This window comes from Carassius carassius, chromosome 31, assembly GCF_963082965.1.
Source record: "Carassius carassius chromosome 31, fCarCar2.1, whole genome shotgun sequence".
NCBI classification, from domain to species: Eukaryota; Metazoa; Chordata; class Actinopteri; order Cypriniformes; family Cyprinidae; genus Carassius; species Carassius carassius.
The window spans coordinates 12,429,842-12,453,870 of NC_081785.1; the positions used below are offsets into that span (position 1 = coordinate 12,429,842).

At 38.0% G+C, this 24,029-nt stretch overlaps 2 protein-coding genes across 9 annotated transcripts in view; both read left to right on the forward strand.

The window, feature by feature from the left end:
- The window catches only part of LOC132111576 (ribosomal protein S6 kinase 2 alpha-like), a 74,709-nt gene extending 55,735 nt beyond the window's left edge, over positions 1 to 18,974 (forward strand). Inside the window, exons 1-22 of one of the 8 annotated variants that reach the window (XM_059518999.1) lie at positions 310 to 466; positions 2,826 to 2,882; positions 7,608 to 7,724; positions 8,848 to 8,929; positions 9,622 to 9,702; positions 10,394 to 10,473; positions 10,553 to 10,659; positions 10,867 to 10,904; positions 11,003 to 11,145; positions 11,259 to 11,329; positions 11,779 to 11,867; positions 12,163 to 12,227; positions 12,327 to 12,429; positions 13,060 to 13,190; positions 13,907 to 14,035; positions 14,561 to 14,650; positions 14,796 to 14,954; positions 17,558 to 17,719; positions 17,981 to 18,057; positions 18,169 to 18,286; positions 18,376 to 18,513; positions 18,590 to 18,974. In XM_059518999.1, coding sequence (XP_059374982.1) covers positions 425 to 466; positions 2,826 to 2,882; positions 7,608 to 7,724; positions 8,848 to 8,929; positions 9,622 to 9,702; positions 10,394 to 10,473; positions 10,553 to 10,659; positions 10,867 to 10,904; positions 11,003 to 11,145; positions 11,259 to 11,329; positions 11,779 to 11,867; positions 12,163 to 12,227; positions 12,327 to 12,429; positions 13,060 to 13,190; positions 13,907 to 14,035; positions 14,561 to 14,650; positions 14,796 to 14,954; positions 17,558 to 17,719; positions 17,981 to 18,057; positions 18,169 to 18,286; positions 18,376 to 18,513; positions 18,590 to 18,712 — 2,202 coding nt within the window. In that variant the 5' untranslated portion in view covers positions 310 to 424 and the 3' untranslated portion in view covers positions 18,713 to 18,974. Of the gene's footprint in view, positions 1 to 309; positions 467 to 2,825; positions 2,883 to 3,814; positions 4,150 to 7,607; positions 7,725 to 8,847; positions 8,930 to 9,621; positions 9,703 to 10,393; positions 10,474 to 10,552; positions 10,660 to 10,866; positions 10,905 to 11,002; positions 11,146 to 11,258; positions 11,330 to 11,778; positions 11,868 to 12,162; positions 12,228 to 12,326; positions 12,430 to 13,059; positions 13,191 to 13,906; positions 14,036 to 14,560; positions 14,651 to 14,795; positions 14,955 to 17,557; positions 17,720 to 17,980; positions 18,058 to 18,168; positions 18,287 to 18,375; positions 18,514 to 18,589 lie in introns of those variants that run through there. The other 7 variants (XM_059518994.1, XM_059518995.1, XM_059519000.1 and 4 more) reach the window with 7 other exon arrangements.
- A 4,314-nt stretch (positions 18,975 to 23,288) lies between these two features.
- Positions 23,289 to 24,029, forward strand: LOC132112076 (uncharacterized). The gene has a single exon (XM_059519667.1). The coding sequence runs from the start codon at positions 23,325 to 23,327 to the stop codon at positions 24,006 to 24,008; it is 684 nt and encodes a 227-aa protein (XP_059375650.1). The 5' UTR covers positions 23,289 to 23,324; the 3' UTR covers positions 24,009 to 24,029.

A 24,029-nucleotide genomic window follows, 5' to 3' on the forward strand; every position in this document is an offset into this window, starting at 1 on the left:
TTAGGGAATTGAACCCATGACTTCAGTGTGGCCAGCAGCATACTTTACCAATTGAAACACAAGAACCCTGTGATGTGGACAAAATTGGTCAAAAATAGGTTAACACTTGTCCGCTTGGTAGATGACATCTATAGCTTCTTCTTACGCAGCTAAATCCATTGAAGTGTAGAAACAATTCTATCTCAATACCAAGAAAGGAATTGTGTGACTCAGGTTGACATGTAGTTTTTCTCTAAAGTTTCACCATTTCCTGCCTGGTCCCCTCATATAAATATGCATCACCCGACTGTCCCTTACGTTTTTGACATTTCCCCATTTCGAATGACTCAAAAGGTCTGTGCGTGAGAGAGAGACAGACAGAGAGCCCTGTGACAGACAGCCCTTGCTGAAGCCTCTGTTCTTAGTGACATGGGTCAGAGTGGAGATGTGGAGGCATATCTTCCGCACCAAGCCACGAATGCAACAGGCAAGTGTTCTTGTCCTTTACCTGAGGGAATCGAGGGAAGTGGGGTAGAAGGGTTTGTTTAGGATGAGAGATCCAGGAAACACACTCTATTCAGATGTGGTTCGGAACGAGAGGTCCAGATGGGGCGTTATCCTCTTTGTTGTGACTTGGCGTTTTTATTTTTCAAATTCAACTTAATGTTTTTTGTGGGCACGTCCCTCATTTATAAGCTGTTTCACTATGACTTTTCTGTGTGACCAAACTGGTTTGAACATTTCTGAAACAGGAAACGTCTGGTTTACGATGCAAAAAAACCCTGCAGCCTGTAGCTTTGTGGGTTGTTCAGCATTGCGAAAAATATATTAGGTGTTAAATCCGGTGTGTTTTTTCTTTTCGTTTTTTTTATATCAATTATTAATTGTCCAGTTAAAAATTATGTCAGAAGCATGAATCATTTTAGTTCAACTGTAAGCAATAGAGAGCATCCAGAGATGGATTGCTATTACAAAATAATGACAGCGGAAATGTTATTTGTGCTTATTTTCCCTTTTGGCGCTTGTGTTGTGGTGGTACTAAAATAAAATAAGTTTTATATAGAGTGCATTTCTATTACACATTGCAGGTGAATGCAAGAGTGACTGCAGTAGGAATATTAGAGAAGTTTTTCTCTCACCCTCAGCTGAAACAGGAAGTTTCGACTGATAGTGTTTTTGTTTCAACACTGAACGGCCATTTAGTTGTTTACTACAGCAATTAAAGGGACATGAAAAAGCAATTAAAGTTCACATGAAAAAAAAAACATTTATTATCCATCAGGACTGCCTCAGTCACTGTTTTATAGTGTAACAAGGTCCATATGGCTCACTGTATTAAAAGTGTTCTGAAGCAATGGACCAAATTTTTTTTAAAAGCTTATAAATAAATTTCTTATGATCCAGTTTGCTAATCTGAGTGATTTGGTTTGTGAGTACAACTCAATGACTTAAGGTTTTTTCACACCTAGCTGGAGCATTTATTTCAGAACCAGAGGCATGTTTTCCCCTTAAGGCACAGTTATACTCTGTGTTCTGCTTTCTGCGTTTTGACTGATGCGTCCACATAGGTTTCACTGTATACTCAACCGCGGATGAGCACTGATATGAGAGCTTGGCACATGCACAGTACCACCTACTTGACCCATTCTATCTTAACATTCACCTCACATCTGCGCTGTTGTACGGAGTCCCAAAAAGTAGGATGCATGCAGACACTTCTGATGATGAAAATTGTGTCATGAGGACCGTACTTTAGGCTTTAGTTGGGTTTGTTTAGGCACATATGTAAGCACAGCAATCGCACCCTGGGTCTGTACCATGATGGTTGTTGAACAAAACAAAACCAAACCACTCCAATCCGGCTTTGTTGGTACCTTCATACTGATCATCAACTTTCTTTGACAACTATGGCTTTGATCCTTAGTTTGTGGAGTGCATGCACGTGAATCAGTGGCAAACAGCCAATCACATGACTTGCAACACAGAGCAAGAGTGATTCACTTCTCACGAGAAACCCAGCGAGATTCAAAACTCTCTTGTTAAGATTAAGAGATTGAAAAATTAGGAATTTAAATGCATTTACACTGAAGAAAGTACTTGTCCATAAAAGAGGACAAATAAAAGAAATTATCTTGCTCCATCCGTGCAGTCACAAGTGAAACTTGTGAAGTTCGTGTATATGGTTGATGAGAAATAGCCATAGTGACTCGAACATATAAGGTCACATGTAGTCATTTTTAAGCTTATTTAAGTTTATTTATATTACATATGATTTGTGTATTGACACATGTCACATTTTTGTTTACACGTCGCTTTGCTCACATCTGATTGTTCCAATTTCTATTTGACATCTCTTACCCAGAACATAACCTGTTGTGGAGTGTAAGTTACTATGGCATTGAACACCACTAAAAGCCAAGCCACTTTCATGAAACCTAAAACCCAGGATTGGTGCAAACGAAACTGAAATTTACCTGGCTAGCCAGCTAATCCGGCTTCATGATACAATCCCCTGATCTGCACAAAACAGTTGATCTGGGATCGTCTTAATGAGGTGGACTCGTCCTGATTGAATTGCATCAATTTAAGTCCCTGTTTCAGAACAAAGCGAATGTTCTACCCACTAAAGAGGAAAATTATCATTGCAAATTTCAGTGTTTCATTGACTTTATTGACAAGATTTAGATTTTTTGGTGAGCTATCTCTTTAATTATCAAAACTTTGGTGGAGAGATGATTCTTAGGTGCTTCATCAGTGAACAGTGGTGGAAGATTAAAGAAAACATTAATTTTGTTCTTAGTTTGATCCTCTCTTTGTTTGCTTCTTCCTCCCCAACCCCACATTAGCAGTACAATTCACAGATCACCTGGGCAGAGAAAGAGTTTGCTGGTATCAATGTGAAGGTAAGATCTCTGAGCTTTCTGCTGCCACCTGCTTTCTTCTTTGAGCTCTATCATACTGTCTGTCAGCACGGGTTCTAACAGGAGCTCTGGGACATGCCAAAAACGGACCTTTAATGGCTGTCCTAAGTGATTGTTGTTTCTTTGATTATGTCTTCCTCCTGTAGTATCAGGCTGGACTGGTCAGGGTCAGATGAAGAACCTGTATGTTTCAAAGCACCACTGTAATTTTAGCTCTGTTGACAGTGAGGGAGGAGAACACTGAGAGGGGAAATCAGCAAGGCATTATAGGACAGGATGAGCGTTTTAGTGTCCACCCGACTGAAACGGGCATTTTTCTTTTGGTTTGTTCTTTTGTTTGTTCCTTTCTTGCTGTGTTTTGTTTGTTCACTTGCTCATTCTTATTCAGTTGTTCTTTCATCTGTTGTTTCTTTCATTCATTCTAAAAGTAAAAATGTTAACAGAATAAAATAGAACAAGTAATGTTAACTTTTTAGTGTTATTTAGTAACAAAAAAAGATAGGAGATAAAATATTTCATATTCACAACATTAAAATTTATTTCTTCATATCACACCTATAATAATAAAATAAATGGGATGTTAATAAAAATATCTTCTAAAAAATACTTATGATATAATAAAATAAATTGTGTGTATATATATATGTGTGTGTGTGTATGTGTGTGTGTGTACATATATACACACACACACACACACACACACACACATATACATGTGTATATATATATATATATATATGTATATGTATTTCTTCCATCTGTCATACATTGCTGTCATCACATCCTGTCTTCTTATCTCTGTCTCTCTCTCTCTCTCTCTCTGACTGTGTGTGTGTTTTTTTTTCTCTATCACCAGTTCTGTTTTCTGGTCTCAGTCTCTTTCTTCCTCTTCCTGCGTGCCTCACTGTAGTTGTCGTGTAGGGCAGAGCACACACCCTGACTCCCCGTACTCTCTCACACTCTGCCAGACTCTGCTCAATCCCTCTCTGGGATGAGTTTTGTTGTCCATGGCTGCCCCGACTGCAGGCAGATGGGGGTAACAGTGGAATGCCCTGGCTAGAGGAGGGATGAAGAGATGGATAAAGAGAAGAGGAAGTTTAAAGTCAGTAAATTATTGACTTTCTACCTGTTCAAGAGGCAGCACAGTAAGGCTTTAGTTAATGCCACTCAGTCCAGTGAGGAGACGAACAGCACCACTAACTTGGCTCAGTCTAGTGCTGCTTTAACCGATGAACATACATCATGGACGGTCAGTACACACACACACACACACACACACACACAGTATAGTGGCATTGGTTTGTAGAGGAGTTGCTGTTTGCCGTTTGTTTCTAGGGTGGTTGTATTTTAAAATGAAATGTTGTGTTTGTTTTGTTGAATAAGGCCACACTGGTTGTATGTAAATGTAAACAATCTTTTCTTTAATTCATTGCTCTGAATGTCATTTTACAAGTCAAACACTCAGATTTTGTTTGATTTTGTCAGATGTCTGTTACTTGAATTTTGTAGTTTTTCTTAAGACATGACATCATATGGATCTTTCATGAGGTACATCTGCAGGAGAACAGCTATGAAATGTGCTTCAGAGCACTGTGACAATAACAGTGTGGCTGTTACCCTTTTTTATGATACAAGTGTTAGCAACACCCTTAAACCTGTCAGTTGCAGAAGTCCTCCATTTTTGAACTTCAGCTGACTGAAAAATGCAACAAATTGCCACCCAAAAAATAAAACTGAGTTGCTTTTGAAGTTAATAATTTTGAAATTATTATAAGTTATTAGAATAATAACATGTGATATTATTTGGTAAGATTTTTTAACTGCAAATAGATAATGTAATTAATCTGAGCTCAGAGTTTAATTAATGTGCAGAAGAGTTGGTGAACATAAACTAAATTCCTATCTTCCACCTGAACTAGCATTTGTCACGTGCTGTAGACTTTTTAATGAGATAATGTGTATATAAACTATAAAACTGAACACAATAACACAAACATCAACTGTAGCATCTGCTACAAGGTGACAGATCACCCAAAGATGAAAGTTCTGTCATCATTTCCTCACAAATGTTCACACATGTATGACCTCTTCTGTAAAGCATAAGTTATTGGGAACTAAGCAGTTCTGGTGACCATTGACTTCCATTTTATGACAAAAAAACCACTGCGACGTTTCTCAGAATGTCTTTTGTGTTCCACAGAATAGGTTTTGAACAACATCAGAATGAGAAAATTATGACGGAATTGTAATTTTGAGTTTAAGTAGGCCTATCCCTTTAAATGATTTATTTATTGATGTATTGGTAATGTTTCCATTCCAGTGATGATTTTGTTGGTCAGTTAGTCAGCATTGTAGGCTGTGTCCAAGTAGGTGGTTTTTCTGATATTAGTCTAACTAGGTTTGATGTGTTAGTGAACAGTGTTTGTGTGCTTTTATTGTACGGTGTCCTTTAAATGCAGTGTTTAATTTTGATTCAACCATTAACCATTTCCTCCTAAAGGTGTTTAACCTCTCTCTCTTTCTCTCTGGTCACAGGGGAAATGTGACACATAGCACTTTACTTTTAGAAGAGCCATCATGCTTTTGATCAGCTTTAATACAGGATAGAGTGCTAGTCATATGATAGGTTTAAAGTGTTTTTCTATGTGGCATTAAATTGCATGAACTTCGCCTCGCTTATCTCAACTGCACCCTTGCTGCTGAAACTGGCAAAATAACTATTAAATAAGTGATGGTGGTATCTTAACGGTCTTGGATGAAACCACAGAAATTGCAGGTTCTACAACCCGAATTCCGGAAAAGTTGGGACGTTTTTTAAATTTTAATAAAATGAAAACTAAAGGAATTTCAAATCACATGAGCCAATATTTTATTCACAATAGAACATAGATAACGTAGCAAATGTTTAAACTGAGAAATTTTACACTTTTATCCACTTAATTAGCTCATTTAAAATGTAATGCCTGCTACAGGTCTCAAAAAAGTTGGCACGGGGGCAACAAATGGCTAAAAAAGCAAGCAGTTTTGAAAAGATTCAGCTGGGAGAACATCTAGTGATTAATTAAGTTAATTGATATCAGGTCTGTAACATGATTAGCTATAAAAGCTTTGTCTTAGAGAAGCAGAGTCTCTCAGAAGTAAAGATGGGCAGAGGCTCTCCAATCTGTGAAAGACTGCGTAAAAAAATTGTGGAAAACTTTAAAAACAATGTTCCTCAACGTCAAATTGCAAAGGCTTTGCAAATCTCATCATCTACAGTGCATAACATCATCAAAAGATTCAGAGAAACTGGAGAAATCTCTGTGCGTAAGGGACAAGGCCGGAGACCTTTATTGGATGCCCGTGGTCTTCGGGCTCTCAGACGACACTGCATCACTCATCGGCATGATTGTGTCAATGACATTACTAAATGGGCCCAGGAATACTTTCAGAAACCACTGTCGGTAAACACAATCCGCCGTGCCATCAGCAGATGCCAACTAAAGCTCTATCATGCAAAAAGGAAGCCATATGTGAACATGGTCCAGAAGCGCCGTCGTGTCCTGTGGGCCAAGGCTCATTTAAAATGGACTATTTCAAAGTGGAATAGTGTTTTATGGTCAGACGAGTCCAAATTTGACATTCTTGTTGGAAATCACGGACGCCGTGTCCTCCGGGCTAAAGAGGAGGGAGACCTTCCAGCATGTTATCAGCGTTCAGTTCAAAAGCCAGCATCTCTGATGGTATGGGGGTGCATAAGTGCATACGGTATGGGCAGCTTGCATGTTTTGGAAGGCTCTGCGAATGCTGAAAGGTATATAAAGGTTTTAGAGCAACATATGCTTCCCTCCAAACAACGTCTATTTCAGGGAATGCTTGTTTATTTCAGCAGGACAATGCAAAACCACATACTGCAGCTATAACAACAGCATGGCTTCGTCGTAGAAGAGTCCGGGTGCTAACCTGGCCTGCCTGCAGTCCAGATCTTTCACCTATAGAGAACATTTGGCGCATCATTAAACGAAAAATACGTCAAATACGACCACGAACTCTTCAGCAGCTGGAAATCTATATAAGGCAAGAATGGGACCAAATTCCAACAGCAAAACTCCAGCAACTCATAGCCTCAATGCCCAGACGTCTTCAAACTGTTTTGAAAAGAAAAGGAGATGCTACACCATGGTAAACATGCCCCGTCCCAACTATTTTGAGACCTGTAGCAGAAATCAAAATTGAAATGAGCTCATTTTGTGCATAAAATTGTAAACTTTCTCAGTTTAAACATTTGCTATGTTATCTATGTTCTATTGTGAATAAAATATTGGCTCATGTGATTTGAAAGTCTTTTAGTTTTCATTTTATTAAAATTTAAAAAACGTCCCAACTTTTCCGGAATTCGGGTTGTATTCAAAGCACATACATGCAACTGATCCCTGATAAAATCCCTGAAATAATTATTATAAACAAGCATTTTTTATAAACTTTCCCCTACAGATAGCACTTTGAAACTCCCTCTGAGTCTAATTCAGCTCTCATAACGTTGTTTAGGTCACAGGAGATATTTGTTATTGACAATGGTATTGATTCAATATTGAAATAGCGAACACCAGTCAGTGACATATGTACATGATAATCCACTCAATGGCTTAAAGTTAATTTTACTCCTGCATGGGAGATTGTGCACTTAAGCTTAAACTTAAAATTATATCTCTGTCTCTTATGTTGTAGGAGGATGGTGACATCAAAGAGATCAACATCACACATGTTGTTAAGGAGGGGGCGGAGAAAGCGGACCCCTCACAGTTCGAGCTGCTCAAAGTGCTGGGGCAGGGCTCATTTGGAAAGGTAAAGAGACTCTCCTAAACATCCAAATTTAAAAAGAAGATGCTTCTGTACTGCACAAATTTTTTGACATCTTGTGTTTGTCAACTTTGAACTATGAAGCAAAGACTAGTTGATAGTGGTTTTGTAATGATGTTCAGATGGTTGATTGTGGTTTTACTGCTCTGAACCAGAGCAAACGAGAATGAATTTGGAGTCAGTAATGCACCCTTACACACAGCCCTTGCCTGTATCACCATTAAGAATTAAATAGAGAATTTAATTAGCTGATTTTGAATTAATGTAGCAATCAAATAAAACAGTATCAAATTTGAATTTCGGGATGTATAAATGTGTTTAATAACCAGTGTTTCCAATCAAACTGATCAAATGCTTAACATCATTTTTGTCGAAATTTATGCTTCATTTTAATTGAATTATATGCACTACTACTGTTTGAAGGATTGGGGTCAGTAAGATTAAAAAAAAAAAAAAATCCTTCCTTTTATCCTTCCGGAGCTCCTCCGTGGGACTCGAGACCAGTAACATTTACTCCACCGGCCTCGCTCTGTTCCCACGGCTCTTGGCCCCGCCCCACTCCTCACAATAAAATATAAAAAAATACAACTGTTATATTAAATTGAAACAATATTTCATAAAATTTTATTTAATTCAGCATTGGTGAGCATAAGAAACTTGTTTCAAAATATTAAACAATCTTACTGATCCATAATGTTTGAGTGGTACTGCATTTTAAAAAAACCCGGGAACACCTTTTTGGACCTTTTTGTTAATTAAATATGACAACATTTAGCAATGACCTGTTCACTGTGAATATTTACACTTACTGGCATTGAATTTCTTTGAATTACAATTCAGTCAAGTTCTCTTCCTGTCATTTAATTCACTAAAACTTCCAGTGGGACGTTTTTCAACTCCTAAAATAAAAATGAACCAGTTATTTTAATCAGAATTTTGCCCCATGATGATGTGCTACCAAACCCAAATGGGTTTTTATATTCTTTTAATAGCAATAAATATACCAGTGCCTTTAAAAACGGACTTAACCGGAGTCAAATTTTTAGCACAACAGTTTAATAACGGTGTAGAGTGAAAGCATGTTTTTTTTGTGTGTGTGTGGGCACAGGTGTTTTTAGTACGAAAATTAACCCCTCCTGACAATAACCAGCTCTATGCCATGAAGGTCCTGAGGAAGGCCACACTCAAAGGTACAGCATCAGTGTTAACACACACACACCAACACACACCACAAACCACACAAGCTTCCTTTGCTACATAAACAGCACTACAACGACAGCTACTTTCATTTCGCATTGTTCTCCTGGCCTGTTTTTCTTTCTTTACTCTTGTCACTCTCAGTCTTTGTGTGACCACAGAAACCAACCCTGAGGATTACACCAATCATGAATATACCATTTTCATATACTATTGTCAAACCTATCGGATGGGATTTGCAGTGTCAGTATACACAATATTTCGGTGCATTGCCAACACGGTGTATCTGAATTTGTGTCAGTGTCAGCAAGATCACAGATTACGGTAACTGCTCTGTGGGTACACTTACTTCCTGTTTTGTTTAGTGTTCACCCCAATGACAGAAAATCCCACCATGCTTACAAACCTGAGGCTTTGGGTCCAGGTGTCAGTTCATTGAAATCTCAGTAGCTATCTCTCCTTCTGTCCTCCTCCTTACTCTCCATTCCTAAAAAGAGAGCCCTTTACAGATCTAATGAGAGCTGATAACAACACTTCCTACAAACATGTGCTATCTCAGTAACTTCTGTTTTAGACTTCCGCTTCAGTCGCGTGCAGTAGAAAATGTTTTCATGCCCAAGTTGACTTTACATGAGCTGTGGCCAAATATTTCCTCAAAACCTGTGTGAAATTGTACTTGTCACAGTGAGGGATCGTGTGAGGACTAAAATGGAGAGAAACATCCTGGCAGACGTCAACCATCCGTTTGTGGTTAAACTCCATTATGGTGAGTTAGCACCATTAAAGTATCATAAAAGCAGCCTATTCCAAGACTTCAAAAGTCACACGATAGCTTTATTTGATGAACATGAAATCATTTAAGTTGTTATTCACTAGACATTTTATTCAAATGAACTTGACAAGTTTATGAGAGAAGTAGTGAAGTCAGATGTTGGATAATTTCAGTGAATAAGTTGTTTCAGTAATTCAGTAACTGGTTCAGCTCATTGGATGAGAAGATAATGAGTGAATAACAAACTAGAGTTTAGTCCTTTGACGTTTGCATACTTATTAAAGCTCCAGTGATATGATGGTGAGTAAATTATGACAGTTTTCATTTTTGAATTAACTCGCACTTTAAATGTCACAAAAGGTACTATTATTGAATCGCTGCGCTGTATGTTATTTTATTAAGTAGGAATTATTAAATTACTTTAATTCAGTGTTCCTGAATGGTTATGGTCCTTGAATTAATGTAAAGAATAAAACGTTTTATTTTTATTTTTGTACAGTACAGATTTCATGTTTGCAGTGTTATTAGATTAATAACTTAACATTGTAATCTTGCATTTTACCTGCTTAACCGAGGCCTTATATTATAGAGGAAGCCGAGGGAGCTTCTTATAAATGACTAACAGATTATATTAAGTTCAGTGTTGATACACTAGTCATAAGTGCACTTCTGTGGGTGTGTTCAGCTTTTCAGACGGAGGGTAAACTCTATCTGATTCTGGACTTCCTCAGAGGAGGGGATCTGTTCACCAGGCTGTCCAAAGAGGTATGTAATACTCATAACAATGATCCCAATATCCTCTCATTTATCTCCTTTGTATTCACATAATCTCTTTGCTATTCAGGTGATGTTTACAGAAGAAGATGTGAAGTTTTATCTGGCTGAACTGGCACTGGGTCTAGATCACCTGCACGGCATCGGCATCATCTACAGAGATCTCAAACCTGAGAAGTACTTATACACACACACACACACACACACACACAATGTAATCTCATTGAGGAGATACTTGACCTTGTAAACACATACACTGTAAGAATTCTGTTACTTGTTGAATTCTGCTAGCTACTGTGAAGTATGAGTGTGATATTCTTTAGATTTGTTTTAACACGACTCACTGCACTGACATAAACACATTTTCTGTGTTCTATTTTCTAGCATCCTCCTGGATGAAGAGGGACATATCAAACTCACAGGTACAATAAAACACCGGTTTACCAAAGGAAAGACATTTAGCCTTGGTAATTGGTGTAATTGTTTTTTGTTGTTGTTGTTGTTTTTCTCTCTCTCTCAGATTTTGGACTGTGTAAGGAGGCCATCGACAATGAGAAGAAGGCTTACTCGTTTTGCGGGACGGTGGAGTACATGGCTCCGGAGGTGGTTAATCGGCAGGGTCACACCCACAGCGCTGACTGGTGGTCATTTGGGGTACTGATGGTATGAACAGATTGTGAAAAAAAAAGAAGAGGAGAAAACCAGCTTTGATTTCAGTTATATTTTGTCTAATATGTTTTGCTTTAATGGTTGTTTTTGGTTTCTCTTTTATACAGTTTGAGATGCTTACGGGTTCTCTGCCATTCCAGGGAAAAGACAGAAAAGAAACAATGAATCTAATCCTGAAGTGAGAATCCATTATCCATTTATTTTTGTTCTTCTCATAGTCTTTAAATAATACTGTCAAATAGTTTTTTTGAAATGAAGCATTTAGGATAAATTAGGTATTAGGTCTTCAGAGCATAATTTACCATTTCATTGGTTTGCCTTATTTGTTATTAGCAAGCTGTTCGGAGAAAAATAATATAAGCTGTTAAACAACAATTATGTATTAGTGTTGACTTTTCCTGCACTAAATGAATACTTTTATTCGGCAAGGAGACATTCAATTGATCAAAAATGACAGTAAGTCATTTATAATGTCATGAAAATTCTATTTCAAATTAATGTTGTTTTGGAATTTCACTTAATTACAAAAGATATTTATGAACTTTTTTTAAAAATGTTAAAAAAATCTTACCATTGTGAATATTAATCAGTTTTTGAGTCCTGATTATCGATCGGCTCTCTTCTCAGAGCGAGGTTGGGGATGCCTCAGTTCCTGAGCGCTGAGGCTCAGAGCTTACTGAGAGCTCTGTTCAAGAGGAACCCCACCAACAGACTGGGTAACATATACACAATCAGCTTGTTTTATATATTCTTTTGAAAATTTCGTTTCTAAAATGTCTTCATGCGGTGAGTTTCCTTTTCCTGTTAAGTCAGTTATATTGATGAATGAGACATTAGAGGTGGGGTGGGTGGAAGAGTATTAACTTTGATAAAGAATATCACTTTGGTTTTGAGACATTAGTCTTTGCAACTTCAGGGATCGTATCTATGCACAGTCAGCTTGTAACACTCCAAAGAGAAAGCATCATATGACCCCTTTAAGAGTCTTTTTCATACATTAACTGTTACCAGGATCTGATCCAGACGGAGCTGAGGAAATCAAACGCCATTCATTCTTTATCACGATTGATTGGAATGTAAGTTCTTCTGATTTCTGCCAATCTAAAGGAATATGTCTTTTAAAGGCTTCAGTAATGGTTGAGTGTGAAAAACATATTTTTTAAAATCATTTTCAGAAACTCTTTAGACGAGAAATAAAACCTCCATTCAAGCCAGCAGTGGCCAGACCTGACGATACCTTTTACTTTGACTCAGAGTTCACTTCTCGTACCCCCAAAGGTGAGGGATCATTTCTCTGATCTGTGACTAGTCTCAGTAGTTCTTGTGGACAGTTAGATTTTTTTAGACCATGGCATTCAAAACAAACTACTGGGGAATTTAAAGAGATAGTTCACCTAAAAATAAAATACCCACCCTCAAGTTGTTTGAAACCTAAATATTACCTTAGTTCTGTTGTAAACAAAAGGAGTTGTGTTGCAGAATGTTATCAGAAAGTTCCTCTTATACATATAATAAATGTGGATGGAGGCCAGAGGCTGTCAGATTTGTTACATCTTACTGTGGTCTCCATTCACTTTCATTTTATGGAAAAGAGCAGCATGAAAATTCTGCTCAATATTCCTTCTATGTTACACAAAATAAAAAAAAATATTAATACATGCACAGCATTGAATTGCATAATACTTACAATATTCATTTTTGGGTGAACTCTCCCCTTAATAGTGTCTGTGGTCTCTTCGTGGATAGGATAGCCATAGAACAGATGGCTGTAGTTTCATCTTGATGTTCAAGCTGAGCTCACGGCAGTTAATTTGGAGCTTTGGGTGGATTTTTCAAATGCCATCAGCTTGGATAATATGGAATATGAGTGTGGGCTTCATGATTTCTCTGCTTCTTGGCCTTTCTCAGATTCCCCAGGTGTTCCTCCCAGTGCAGGGGCTCATCAGCTCTTCCGGGGCTTCAGCTTTGTTGCCACAGCAATGCTAGAGGAGGAGGGCAAAGAAGAGCCATCTCAGCCCCCTCCACACCCTGTAGTACAGGTATGCATTCAGTTATATATAGAAATACAGCTGAAAATAACTTTGTATTTTGCTGTGGTTAATGTACCATTCCTTCTCAGCTTTTATGACAGTCTATGACTGTATTATTGGGTTCAGGTAAAGCTTAAGTTAACCAGTGGAATACTGTTAATTAGCACAGAACAAGTATTTTGTGCCAAGTTACAGTTTCCAGCTTTTCTTGTCATGGTCGTTTAAAGTTGATAAACAATATAATATTCATGTGATGATGAAAGTGATAAGGATATCCGACCGGAACACCCACAAGGACTGTTTAAGAGGTGTTCACTTATGAAACAATTAAATTGCTTGAGGTTAGACTATAACTTGTTTTGAAGCCCAAACATCTTACAGTATGATTATGATTAAATGAGCTTGAAATCTTGACCACTAGATAGCAGTATTTCTATCTTTTCACTTTGATTTATGTAAGAGTGAGCGTAATGCACTTTAATGGAGATGAAGATGATACAGTGGTTCAGTGTTAATGAAGGATGCGATTAGTGAAAAATTTGTTCTGCATAAAGTAAATGGCTTTACTTTGTATTAGTGATATCATCATTCTGTGCTATCCAGCATTCGCTGTATTGAGTTCAAACTGTAATGATAGTATGTAGTGTTATTGCCTGTGTTTGAAAGAATTATTATTGGTGTGTGTGGGTGTGGCTGTTCTAATACTCTGTGTATCTGTCTTCAAGCAGCAGCTTCACGGTAAGAACATCTTGTTCAGCGATGGTTACATACTGAAGGAGGACATCGGCATGGGCTCTTTCTCTGTCTGCAAACGCTGCATACACAAAACAACCAACACAGAGTACGCAGTGAAGGTTAGTGACTCACTCTTATCTTTAAATATAGTACTGATGTCATACAAATGGCTTTAAATTATCTTTTCTTTTTTGACATCACCATTAATTGCTTAGTTTACCTAAGCATCTGTGACTCTTTTTCTGTGACTTTTTGATGAAACTGTATTGAGTCAGTTTGTTTTTTTAGACGTATTTTGATGCTTTGTAGAAAATAACTGTAGCTATGAATCCTAAAATCTGTGTTTCAGATAGTATACAGTTGTATTTCTTTAGATTCAAGATTCAAGATTTTTATTCGTCACATACTAAATTATATATAGCATACATAACCAGCAGTGAAATGTGAGTCAGGTCCGCTCCATGGACAGTGCAATTGGGTGCAATTTATTTATATGTAAATAAAATTTATATTTTCTTTTGAATGCTCTTTTACTTAAACATCATCAACAAAAAGATGAAGGCTATGTTCACTAAAAGAGTTTTAGATGCATGTGGTCTTCGGGTGACTAATACTGTACATCATTTATTGTATAATTCTGATAGGTGATTGATAAAACAAACACTGACCCATCAGAAGAAATTGAGATCCTGCTGAGATACGGCCAGCACCCCAACATCATCACTCTCAAAGATGTTAGTACAACAGCATATTATTTCACAATTACCTGATTTGCAGAAATAATCTGCATTATTGAAATTTAATATATGCACACAATACAGGGAGCTAAAAATGCTACCATTCAAAGTTTATTAAAAAGAAAAAAAAATTGTGGTGCAGGTGTATGACAATGGGAAGCAGATGTACCTGGTCACTGAGCTGATGCGAGGAGGTGAACTGCTGGACAGAATCCTCAAGCAGAAGTTTTTCTCAGAGAGAGAGGCTAGTGCTGTGCTGCACACTATCACAAAGACCGTGGAATACCTGCACTCTCAAGGGGTGAGAAAACATGCATGGACAAACACAATTATATTTGTCTTGTTGATAATAACCTGCCACTAGTACAGAATATGTTATTATGATTCACCGCTTGAGACAGAGTCTTTCTCCCCCCCCTCTCTAAGGGTGTTCCTCAGGGCTCTTCCCTGGACCCGCTTCTGTTCTACTCCCCTCTGTTTGCAACATTTATTGTGATTAAATCGTTTTTATGTTGACATCTTTCCCAGAAGAACCATGATGGATAGGCTTCTGAGGCCTATCATCCTATAGCTTTGTATAGCAAATATTATAGCAGTGCTTGAAAAATGAAAAGAAATGGACTCAAATCAATTCAGTTAAACCACTCTTCCTTGAAATCTTACCCTGATATAATGCTAAAGTGGGATTGGGGAAAATTGTAGCTCTTGAGGAATGAAAAAACGGACTCAAATCAATTAAATTAAACCACTCTTCTTTGAAATCTTACCCCAATATAATAGTAAAGAGGGACTGAGGGCAATTGTAACACTACATTTATTTTTAGCACAATATTTAATAGAATTATAACATAGATCTCACACAGCCTCTTTCACACAGTAATACCAGTAAATTGCCGTAAAATTACCGGAACGACTTAACCGGTAAATTACCGGAAAAGTACCATTCACACATCCATTCCAAAATACCGGTAAATTCTGTGACGTCTGTAACTGCTTTTGTTATGGAGACATCCTAATAGACGACTGGTTTAAATAATTATACTCACCATTAATAAAACACATGATGCTGTCGGGAGCAGACCAATTTAGTGAAATTCGTCTTGAAAGGAGTAATAGCACAATGAAGTTGCGATTGTAAATTGCAGTCTGTAAGACGCGCGACATCGCAGAATAGGTGCGTTCACAAATGTAGACTATGCAGATCCAAATTCATATCAAATAGTCTATCAGCGCAGATAAACAGTTCTGCGTTCAAATTGAGTTCAAATTATGTTGCAAAGCACCGGAAAAAAAGAAATTACCATGAATGTGACGGAGGGAAATAGTAAAAATATATTAGAATTATTTACTAATAAACTAGTGTTTTCTGAGTCGGTGTCCCTGATGAAGTTGCCTGACTCGTCATCTCCTCATTAGACGCGTCTTCTATACGGATTATGATTGTATTGATTTTTTGTTGTTTGTTTGTTTTTATTATTTCGTTAAGTAGTAATTTAAAGCTTTGTATAGATATATTTATCATGTCTTTGAGGCATGTATTCGCTGAGTTTCGGTTTATTTTTGTAAGCGCTCCTGTTCAAGACGAGACGGCAGAAAGCATGTTTATTTTCTTTATTTTATATTATTATCGCGCTGGCACCATATGTTCCAAAAAAAGCTTGCTTTATCTTTCAAAATATTCGATATAGCACACATGTATCTGGGTTTAACGTTAAAACATCGTTATGCTTGGACTGTTTTATATCTTTAGATTTTATTTTAGACAATTCGTGATGATTTAAGAAGGCTAAACTGATCAAACATAGGCTATGATCAACTCTCTCTGTGCTGGCCGCTTATTGCTTTAAAAACAAAACTTATAGGCATGTTTAACGGTATTTTTTTTTATTAATTGTGTTCGGCATGGTGGGCAGCGTGTGATTTCATGACGTGCCGCGGGTTGAGATCCACTGGTTTAGAGCTACAGGATTTGTGGAGTAGCAGGACCCCCAAATAGACTGACAAAAGGAACAAGAAATCATATAGGAACAAGTCATATAGGAACAAGAAATACTTCCACTACTACTTCGTTTGTGATGGTCGTTTATTTTTTAGATATTAAGACACACTGTTTTCAGTTTATTGATGACTTGACTTTGTCCTGTGAATGCATTGCAAGAAGTTATTGCATCACTAACAGTTCCTCTCAGATGACTAAATATTTCTTCATCCTCCCGGATAAGGAGAAGCGCTTTAATTTCACTGTCGCTTCAGTTGGATGACATTTATTTTATTTTCTTAAACAGTGCGTGAATGCATCACATTGTTATGATTGGCCCGGAGTAGACGTCTTACGTCACCGCGTTCTGAACTCGTACGTGCTCATACTGGTAATTTTCCTTCTGCGTTCACACACAGCAGTATTCCGGCAATTTACTGGTAATGTTACAACTTCTCATACCGGTAAATTGCCGGAACGAATTTACCGGTATTTTTTTTAAAAGATCCTGTTCACACATGATCTCTTTACGGCAATTTACCGGTAATTTTCCGGAAAAGTCTGTATGTGTGAAAGGGCTTTAGACTTTTGATTTAAACACATTCCCAAAAGAATAAGTGCCAAATAAACTATTAAGTAATATTAAAACAATAATATTACTACTTAAGGTTTCATCTTATTTAAGATATAGTTGGTTTAAAATGTATTATTCAAGTGGTACGATTGCCTATTGCGGGGGCAATTTTAATACTCAACTTGAAATTTGATATAATGTAGTCTTTTTCATAACTGCTGCACTATTACTGGTACAGTTACTAGTTGACACCTATAAATTATTTTTGCACGTAAAGATGACCGTTAGATTTGTAACTGTCTGTAAGTTATGCAGGAAAATGTAAATGATTCTAAAATTCTTTTTCTACAAGGTTGTTCACAGGGACCTGAAGCCCAGTAATATTCTGTACGTCGATGAGTCTGGTAATCCAGAATCTCTGCGCATCTGTGATTTTGGTTTTGCCAAGCAGCTCCGGGCAGACAATGGCCTTCTCATGACACCCTGCTATACTGCCAACTTTGTAGCACCCGAGGTCAGTGCTTGTTCTCACAACAGACTGTGGAATTCTGTATAGACCAATAAACATATTAAATGTCTGATGTTTTATAACTACAGTGAAAATGAAAAACACATTAGTTGTGACTTTGTATGCTTCTCTTCAGGAGTTATTTGTAGCAAAGGACAGTTTGTACTATGTGGCTTTAAATTCTCTGGTGTCACAGTGATGTTTTTGTGAAATGTGGTTTTGAGTATTCTCAATTACTGTGCTGAAACGTATCGTTTTGTGTTGCAGGTACTGAAAAGACAGGGCTATGACGAGGGCTGTGACATTTGGAGTCTTGGAGTATTACTATACACTATGCTTGCTGGGTAATTCACTCCCATTATTAATAAATATCGCAGACTCAGTTTCCCCACACAAAATCTGAAAAAACACCCACATCCACACTAATTTTTCCTTTGTTTTTTTAATTGTACCAGTTTTACTCCATTTGCCAATGGACCAGAAGACACTCCAGAAGAGATTCTGAGTCGGATAGGGAGCGGACACTTTACTCTGATGGGAGGCAACTGGGACGCGGTGTCTGATGCTGCCAAAGTAGGCCATGACCCCACCCCCGTCCACAAAGCCATTCAAACCACTCTGACAGGGTTATTATTTTCTTAAACTCATGATTTTTCACACAGGATTTGGTCTCTAAAATGCTCCATGTGGACCCTCACCAGCGGCTCACAGCCAAGCAGGTCCTGAAACATCCTTGGATCATTCAGAGAGACAAACTTCCAAACAGCCAGCTACAACATCAAGATGCCAAGCTTGTCAAGGTATCCCAGCCGTGAGGCTTTTAAATTTATCATAAAGAACTAGTGGTCTATTACTTGACCAACTCTCTCCTCATAGGGGGCGATGGCTGCCACATATTCAGCACTGAAGAGTTCCCAACCACCCCCTGAACTGAAGCCCATCGTGTCCTCATTCCTGGCGCAGAGACGGGTGAAAAAGCTTCCTTCCACATCTCTGTAGAGAAGGAGGAATGAAGAATTGGAGTAGTACTCCAGACTGAATGCAGTTGTGTAAAGGACTGATGGATGGAAGAACCACACTGAAGCTCTACGGACTAAAGACGGTCTCTTGAACCTGCCCATGACATCAGCACTGCAGTGGAGCTGGCAAGCACACTAGGCAAGGGAGGTGATTGACAGATGAAGTTTGAGGGGCGTGGCCAGTGAGAGTTCCATTCTCCCAGAAGTAGGGGTGTGTGTGTGTGTGTGTGTGTGTGTGTGTGTGCGCGCGTGAGTCTGTGTATGACAAAGATTTCAAAAAACCGGGTAACAGATACTGTTATAAAATACACAATATTCCCAGTGCATTTATGTCTTGGTACTGTACTACCTAAATATCAACACTGCTGAGTTTTGGATTGTCTTTTTTTTTTTTTTATTCCCCGGGTTTTTTTTTTTGGTTTTTTTTACATATATTTTTTTGTTTTACCTCTATAGTTTGTTGAACTGGATTTTTATGTTGATTTGCATAAGATCTGTCTGTTCTTGGAAGACTTTCAGCTCTTCTGCTTTCCAGTTGTCCAGTAGTTCTCTCTTTGTCAGACTCTTCCTAAAAGCTCACTTTAGGAGAAACCGAGATACTCCAATATAAGATTTTACACACATGGATGAGTAAAAGTTTAACATATCTTCCACAAGGATCCGATGAGCATGTTCACATGACTATCAGCCTAAACAGAATGGAAGTGCTTTCTGCATGGATTTGTACAATGCTGTCTTGTTTCTTTCGTGTTTTCCCTAACTCTGCACTTTTGCTTGGAGAATCTGTCAGCACTGGTGAGGACAGTTCAGAAATCGTCTTTTTGTGTGTTTATTAAAGCAAAGAATGAAAAAAGTGTGTATGTGAAATGACGTCTGAAGCTTTTGGCATGAAAAAATGTTGCTCCTGTTAGACCAGTGCTTTTTTCTGGACATTGACTACTGTATCCTGTGTTCTGATTTTGTTGTATTTGTTGTTTAGCTTGAAGAGAAGTTATTTTATAAAGGCACATTGAGCACAAAAGTGTATAAATATGACAGTTGAGGAAATAATTTAATGATTGTGTATATTTTTACTTTGTCTGTCCTATTCCTTGTTCTCCCTGCGTTCAGATGCTCAGTGTGGTGGAACTGTATTGTGCTCAGGCCGTTCTTAGCATTGCCTTGCAAATTCACAAAGCCTTGTCTTGCTCAAGTATTGCACCCTTTACCAGTCAAACACATCTTCAAAGTTTTAGGATGTGCTTGCAGTATTATTTTACATTCCCCTGGAATTCTTGAATTATTAAGAACAGAAAGAATTATAAAAGCATCTAGTACTGATTGGTTTGGTTATTAAAACTAGTTTTACTTGGAATAGCTCACTCTAAAATGCAAAATGTTATAATTTACTCACCCTCATGTCTTTCCAAACCAGACTTTCTTTATTCGACGAAAGAAAACATTAAGTGGAATATCCGAACTGTACTTTCCCGTGCAGTGAAAGTGAATAGAGACCAGGGATTCACTTTCATCCTATTGAAAAAGGATATCATGGTCATCCTATTATAAATATAGATTGATACAGGTTTGGAATGACATGAGGGTGAAAAAATAAATTAACAGAATATTAATTCATGGGTGAATTATTCTTTCAAATCTCAAAAAACAGTAATTGGAACAGAATTTGGAACTGTGTCCAAAGTGTTAAAAAACACAGTCTGTCTGTAATTGTGCATTCTGTTTGTCCCAAACCTTATTTGCTATTTGTATGGTATTGGGGGTTATTATTGCCTTATCGTTGAAAAAAAAAAAATCTTGTGATTTATTTGTCTTTCCTTGATAAAAAAACCTGCTTTATTTGCTAGGAGTCACAGAATTGGGTCGTATTACTGAGTAAATGTGTTTGTTTCTTCTTCCTGATGTTGGGGAGGGGGGTGGGATGGGTTGTTGTTGCTTTTACAGTCAAGGGACTGAATTAAAGAACCTTCATCTTGATGCCTTTCTATTAAAAGAAAAGAAAAAAGTATGACTTGTCCTGTATCTCGTTAAATATTTGTTTTGTCTTGATTTATTTTGAATGACCTTTTCTTTTTCAGTCACTGAATCATAATTTGGCCCATGTGAGGTCTCCACCTCAATGTATTTGGCAGTATTGGGACACATTATATTTGTAATCTGCTCATTGGATTATTATACTAAAAGTCAGACAAAATGAGAGCTTTGTATATCAGAATTTAGGCCATGATGTAGTGGGATTATCTGAGTCTGAATGAATGAATGACAAAGCTCTTGAATATACACTATCTCTGTCCATTCACCTGTCTGTTTTTAATCCTGTCCTCACTTTCCCATTCTCTCTCTCCAACATATTTCTCTCCTCTCCATCTGTTTTGTCTGTCTCCTCTAGTAATATCCCATATTCTCCCTATACTGCCCCTCAAACACAAACATTGTTTGGCCAAAATTAAAGGATCTGAGAACCTCTGGATGAAGTGTATGTAAACCTATATGTCACATGAGAGGTTAGTGTCTTGTGTATTTATCATATAATTAATTGATAACTCCAAAAACATATGTGGCTCCTTCTGAGTTATATTTAGGTAAAATATGCAACCCTGTTACCTTTTTGTTGCTATTATCATTGTATAAAATTAAAAATATTTGATATTATTTAGTTGCAAAAATTGCAAATATGATATAAAACGAATAGTTAAATATGTAATTTAAGCTCATTCACTTCAATCATGTCTGTACCAAGCAAATGTCTTATTATCTTCAATACAATTTCATGCTCTCTCTTCTGCCTTGGCGTCACATCAAAGTAACATCTGCAGCACCTCTCTGAACAGTACTGATGGAATTTCTGAAATAAATCCATCATTAATCCAACACTGAGAGCCCCTTCTCTCCCCCTTCTACCAACAACTGCTGTAATCTCAGATGGTGATTCTCACTTTGTACTGTCCCAGCTTATTTTTAACAAAAAGGGGGCTCAGAATCACTATTGCTGCTTCACAGCTGTTATCTCTTCTGCAGGCTAGTGTGTTTTTTTTATTGCTTGATCAGATAACACTGATATTTTTGAGTGATTTTCTCTTGTCTATGAAACAAGTGTATGCAAAGAATCAAAGTGCAGTTCAAATGCACAATGTCAATTATTGCACCATATAAAACCATGAAATATTTGAATTATTCATTTACAGTGGTTTTGAGCAGTTTAGAGGCGGAGACGATAGATTTTCCCATTATCTGTAGTGTTCTTGAGATCTGACCAAACTTCCGCTGCAGTCTCTTCCCAGCATTAGTCTAATGATAGGGGCTGGTTTCACATTAAGCTTTGTTCTAATGATGTGGTGTCAGGTTGAGGGGGGACTGGGGAAATGGTTAGGGAGCCACTGAATGAAGTCCACACAAATCAGCCTGTTTTTATTTCATCTGACAGTGATGCTTCAATGACATATGAAATAATCAGGTGTTACTATAACATTAAGCATCTTTACCATGTCAAAGTACAGAAATATCGGATAAACAGTCACAGCAGTGGCTTATGGGTAGCAAGTCTTCCGTGTATATGTGTGACTACTAAAATTTGATTTCTAAAAGGTTTCTAAAAGGTTTCTAATTATTAGAAACCTTTTAGAAACTCCAAAAGGTTTCTAATAATTAATTTAATATATTATTTTGTATCTTTTTTTTTTTGCATGGTGTTATTTACGTTAGCCCGTAACATGTAAAAAAAAAATTATTTAATTTTTATTCCATTGTCTTTTTTTCCCCAAACAGTACCATATTAATACCACCATTTGATGTTGAAGTTGATAGCTATAAATCTCTCAGTGTAGGCTATAGTTTTTTTTCCTCCAATCATTAAATTCAATTTAGCATTGTAAGAAATGTTTTAGTGTGACCCTCACGTTATACACTGTTATTTTGCTACTTATTGGTAGACTGCACATTCTGTAAGACAGTTTGAAATAAAAGTTTTGTTGCCTTCTTTCCATGGTTAAGACACAAATAGGGAGATTATCTGAAGGCTGATAGATTTCATTAAGTTGTGTTGTATCTTTCAGCATACCTTCTATTTCTCGAACAAATTATACATTTATTGTTATATATTATGTGAAATACAGAATATACATATAACTCATGTTTTATGAATGGCAAGATCTGTTGCTTGGCAACAGTAGATCATGGAATGTTGTATTTGCTAATGATCTTACATCTCTGGCTAATTATGACCTCAGCAGGGGAGGAAACGAGTGAGATTAATGCAGAAAGATAGAATAACTGCAAAGAGAACGAGAGAGGGAAACGTGTATGAGTGTGTGTGGGGGGCAGGCAGTCAAATCTGCTTAAATCGTGAGGCTGTGTTGCCCAGAGGGAGGGAACAGGGTATGATTAAGCAAGGATAGTGAAGAATAACCACTTTTTGGTATAGATATCTCTGGGGACGGCAAAGAGTGAAAAAAAGAGAAAGAAAGGGGATGCTGAGTGGGCAGGAAAACAGACGGCGAGCATCCAATCAGCTGCAGTAAACTCGGCGTCCTTTTGTCCAATGGAGTGTGCCGAGTCTCCTCCAGTGAGAGCTAACAGCGCCGGAGTCTTCTTTATAAATGGAGCGTCTCACAGGTAACAAAACGCTGCTTGAGCTCTCTCTTCCTCGACGGAAACGGCAGCACAAACAGAAAATTACTAGCGCTTCGCACCTCGACAGAAAACAACTGCAGCAGCCGTGCGCAAATATGAAGAAGCACCAATACGAGGACGAGAACTCTGACAGCGATGCAGAGCTGGAATCTTCTGTTCCATCTACGACGAATGTCCATCCTTCTTGTTCTTCTTCTTCCAACTTCCTCCTTCCCTCGTCTTCTCAGCGGAGATCCATCTCCATGGGAGACTTTCGGAGAGTCCCTGCAGGACAAACGTGCTCCGAGCCGCCCTCTGCAGCTGCCACGGCACCCTCGTCCAAGCTGGTCACCCCCAGCTCAAGTATGGAGTTCGAGGCAGCTCGTCGGCGCCTCCTGGAGGTGGAGGAGCGCCAGCGCGTCATCAGGGAGATGGAGAGGCGACTGGAGGAGCTCAGGGAGGTGTTTGTGCGCTCCGAGCAGGAGGCGGTGGAACACGGGGAGCTAGTGGCCCGCATCACCGCTGCCGCCCAGCAGGGCGAACTATATGTGGCGGAAAACGGACAGCGGCTGAAAAAGGGATTGCGGTTCAAACGGCACAGGCCCACCATTGTCTTCTCCTCCATGCTGGGGCTCAGAACGTGCCTCCCTTGGCCTGTCAAACTCAAATAACGACAGCAAGACAGCATCGTT

Coding starts and splice junctions, on each gene's coding strand:
- LOC132112076 (XM_059519667.1), top strand. CDS start 23,325: ATGGAGCGTCTCACAGGTAACAAAACGCTGCTTGAGCTCTCTCTTCCT.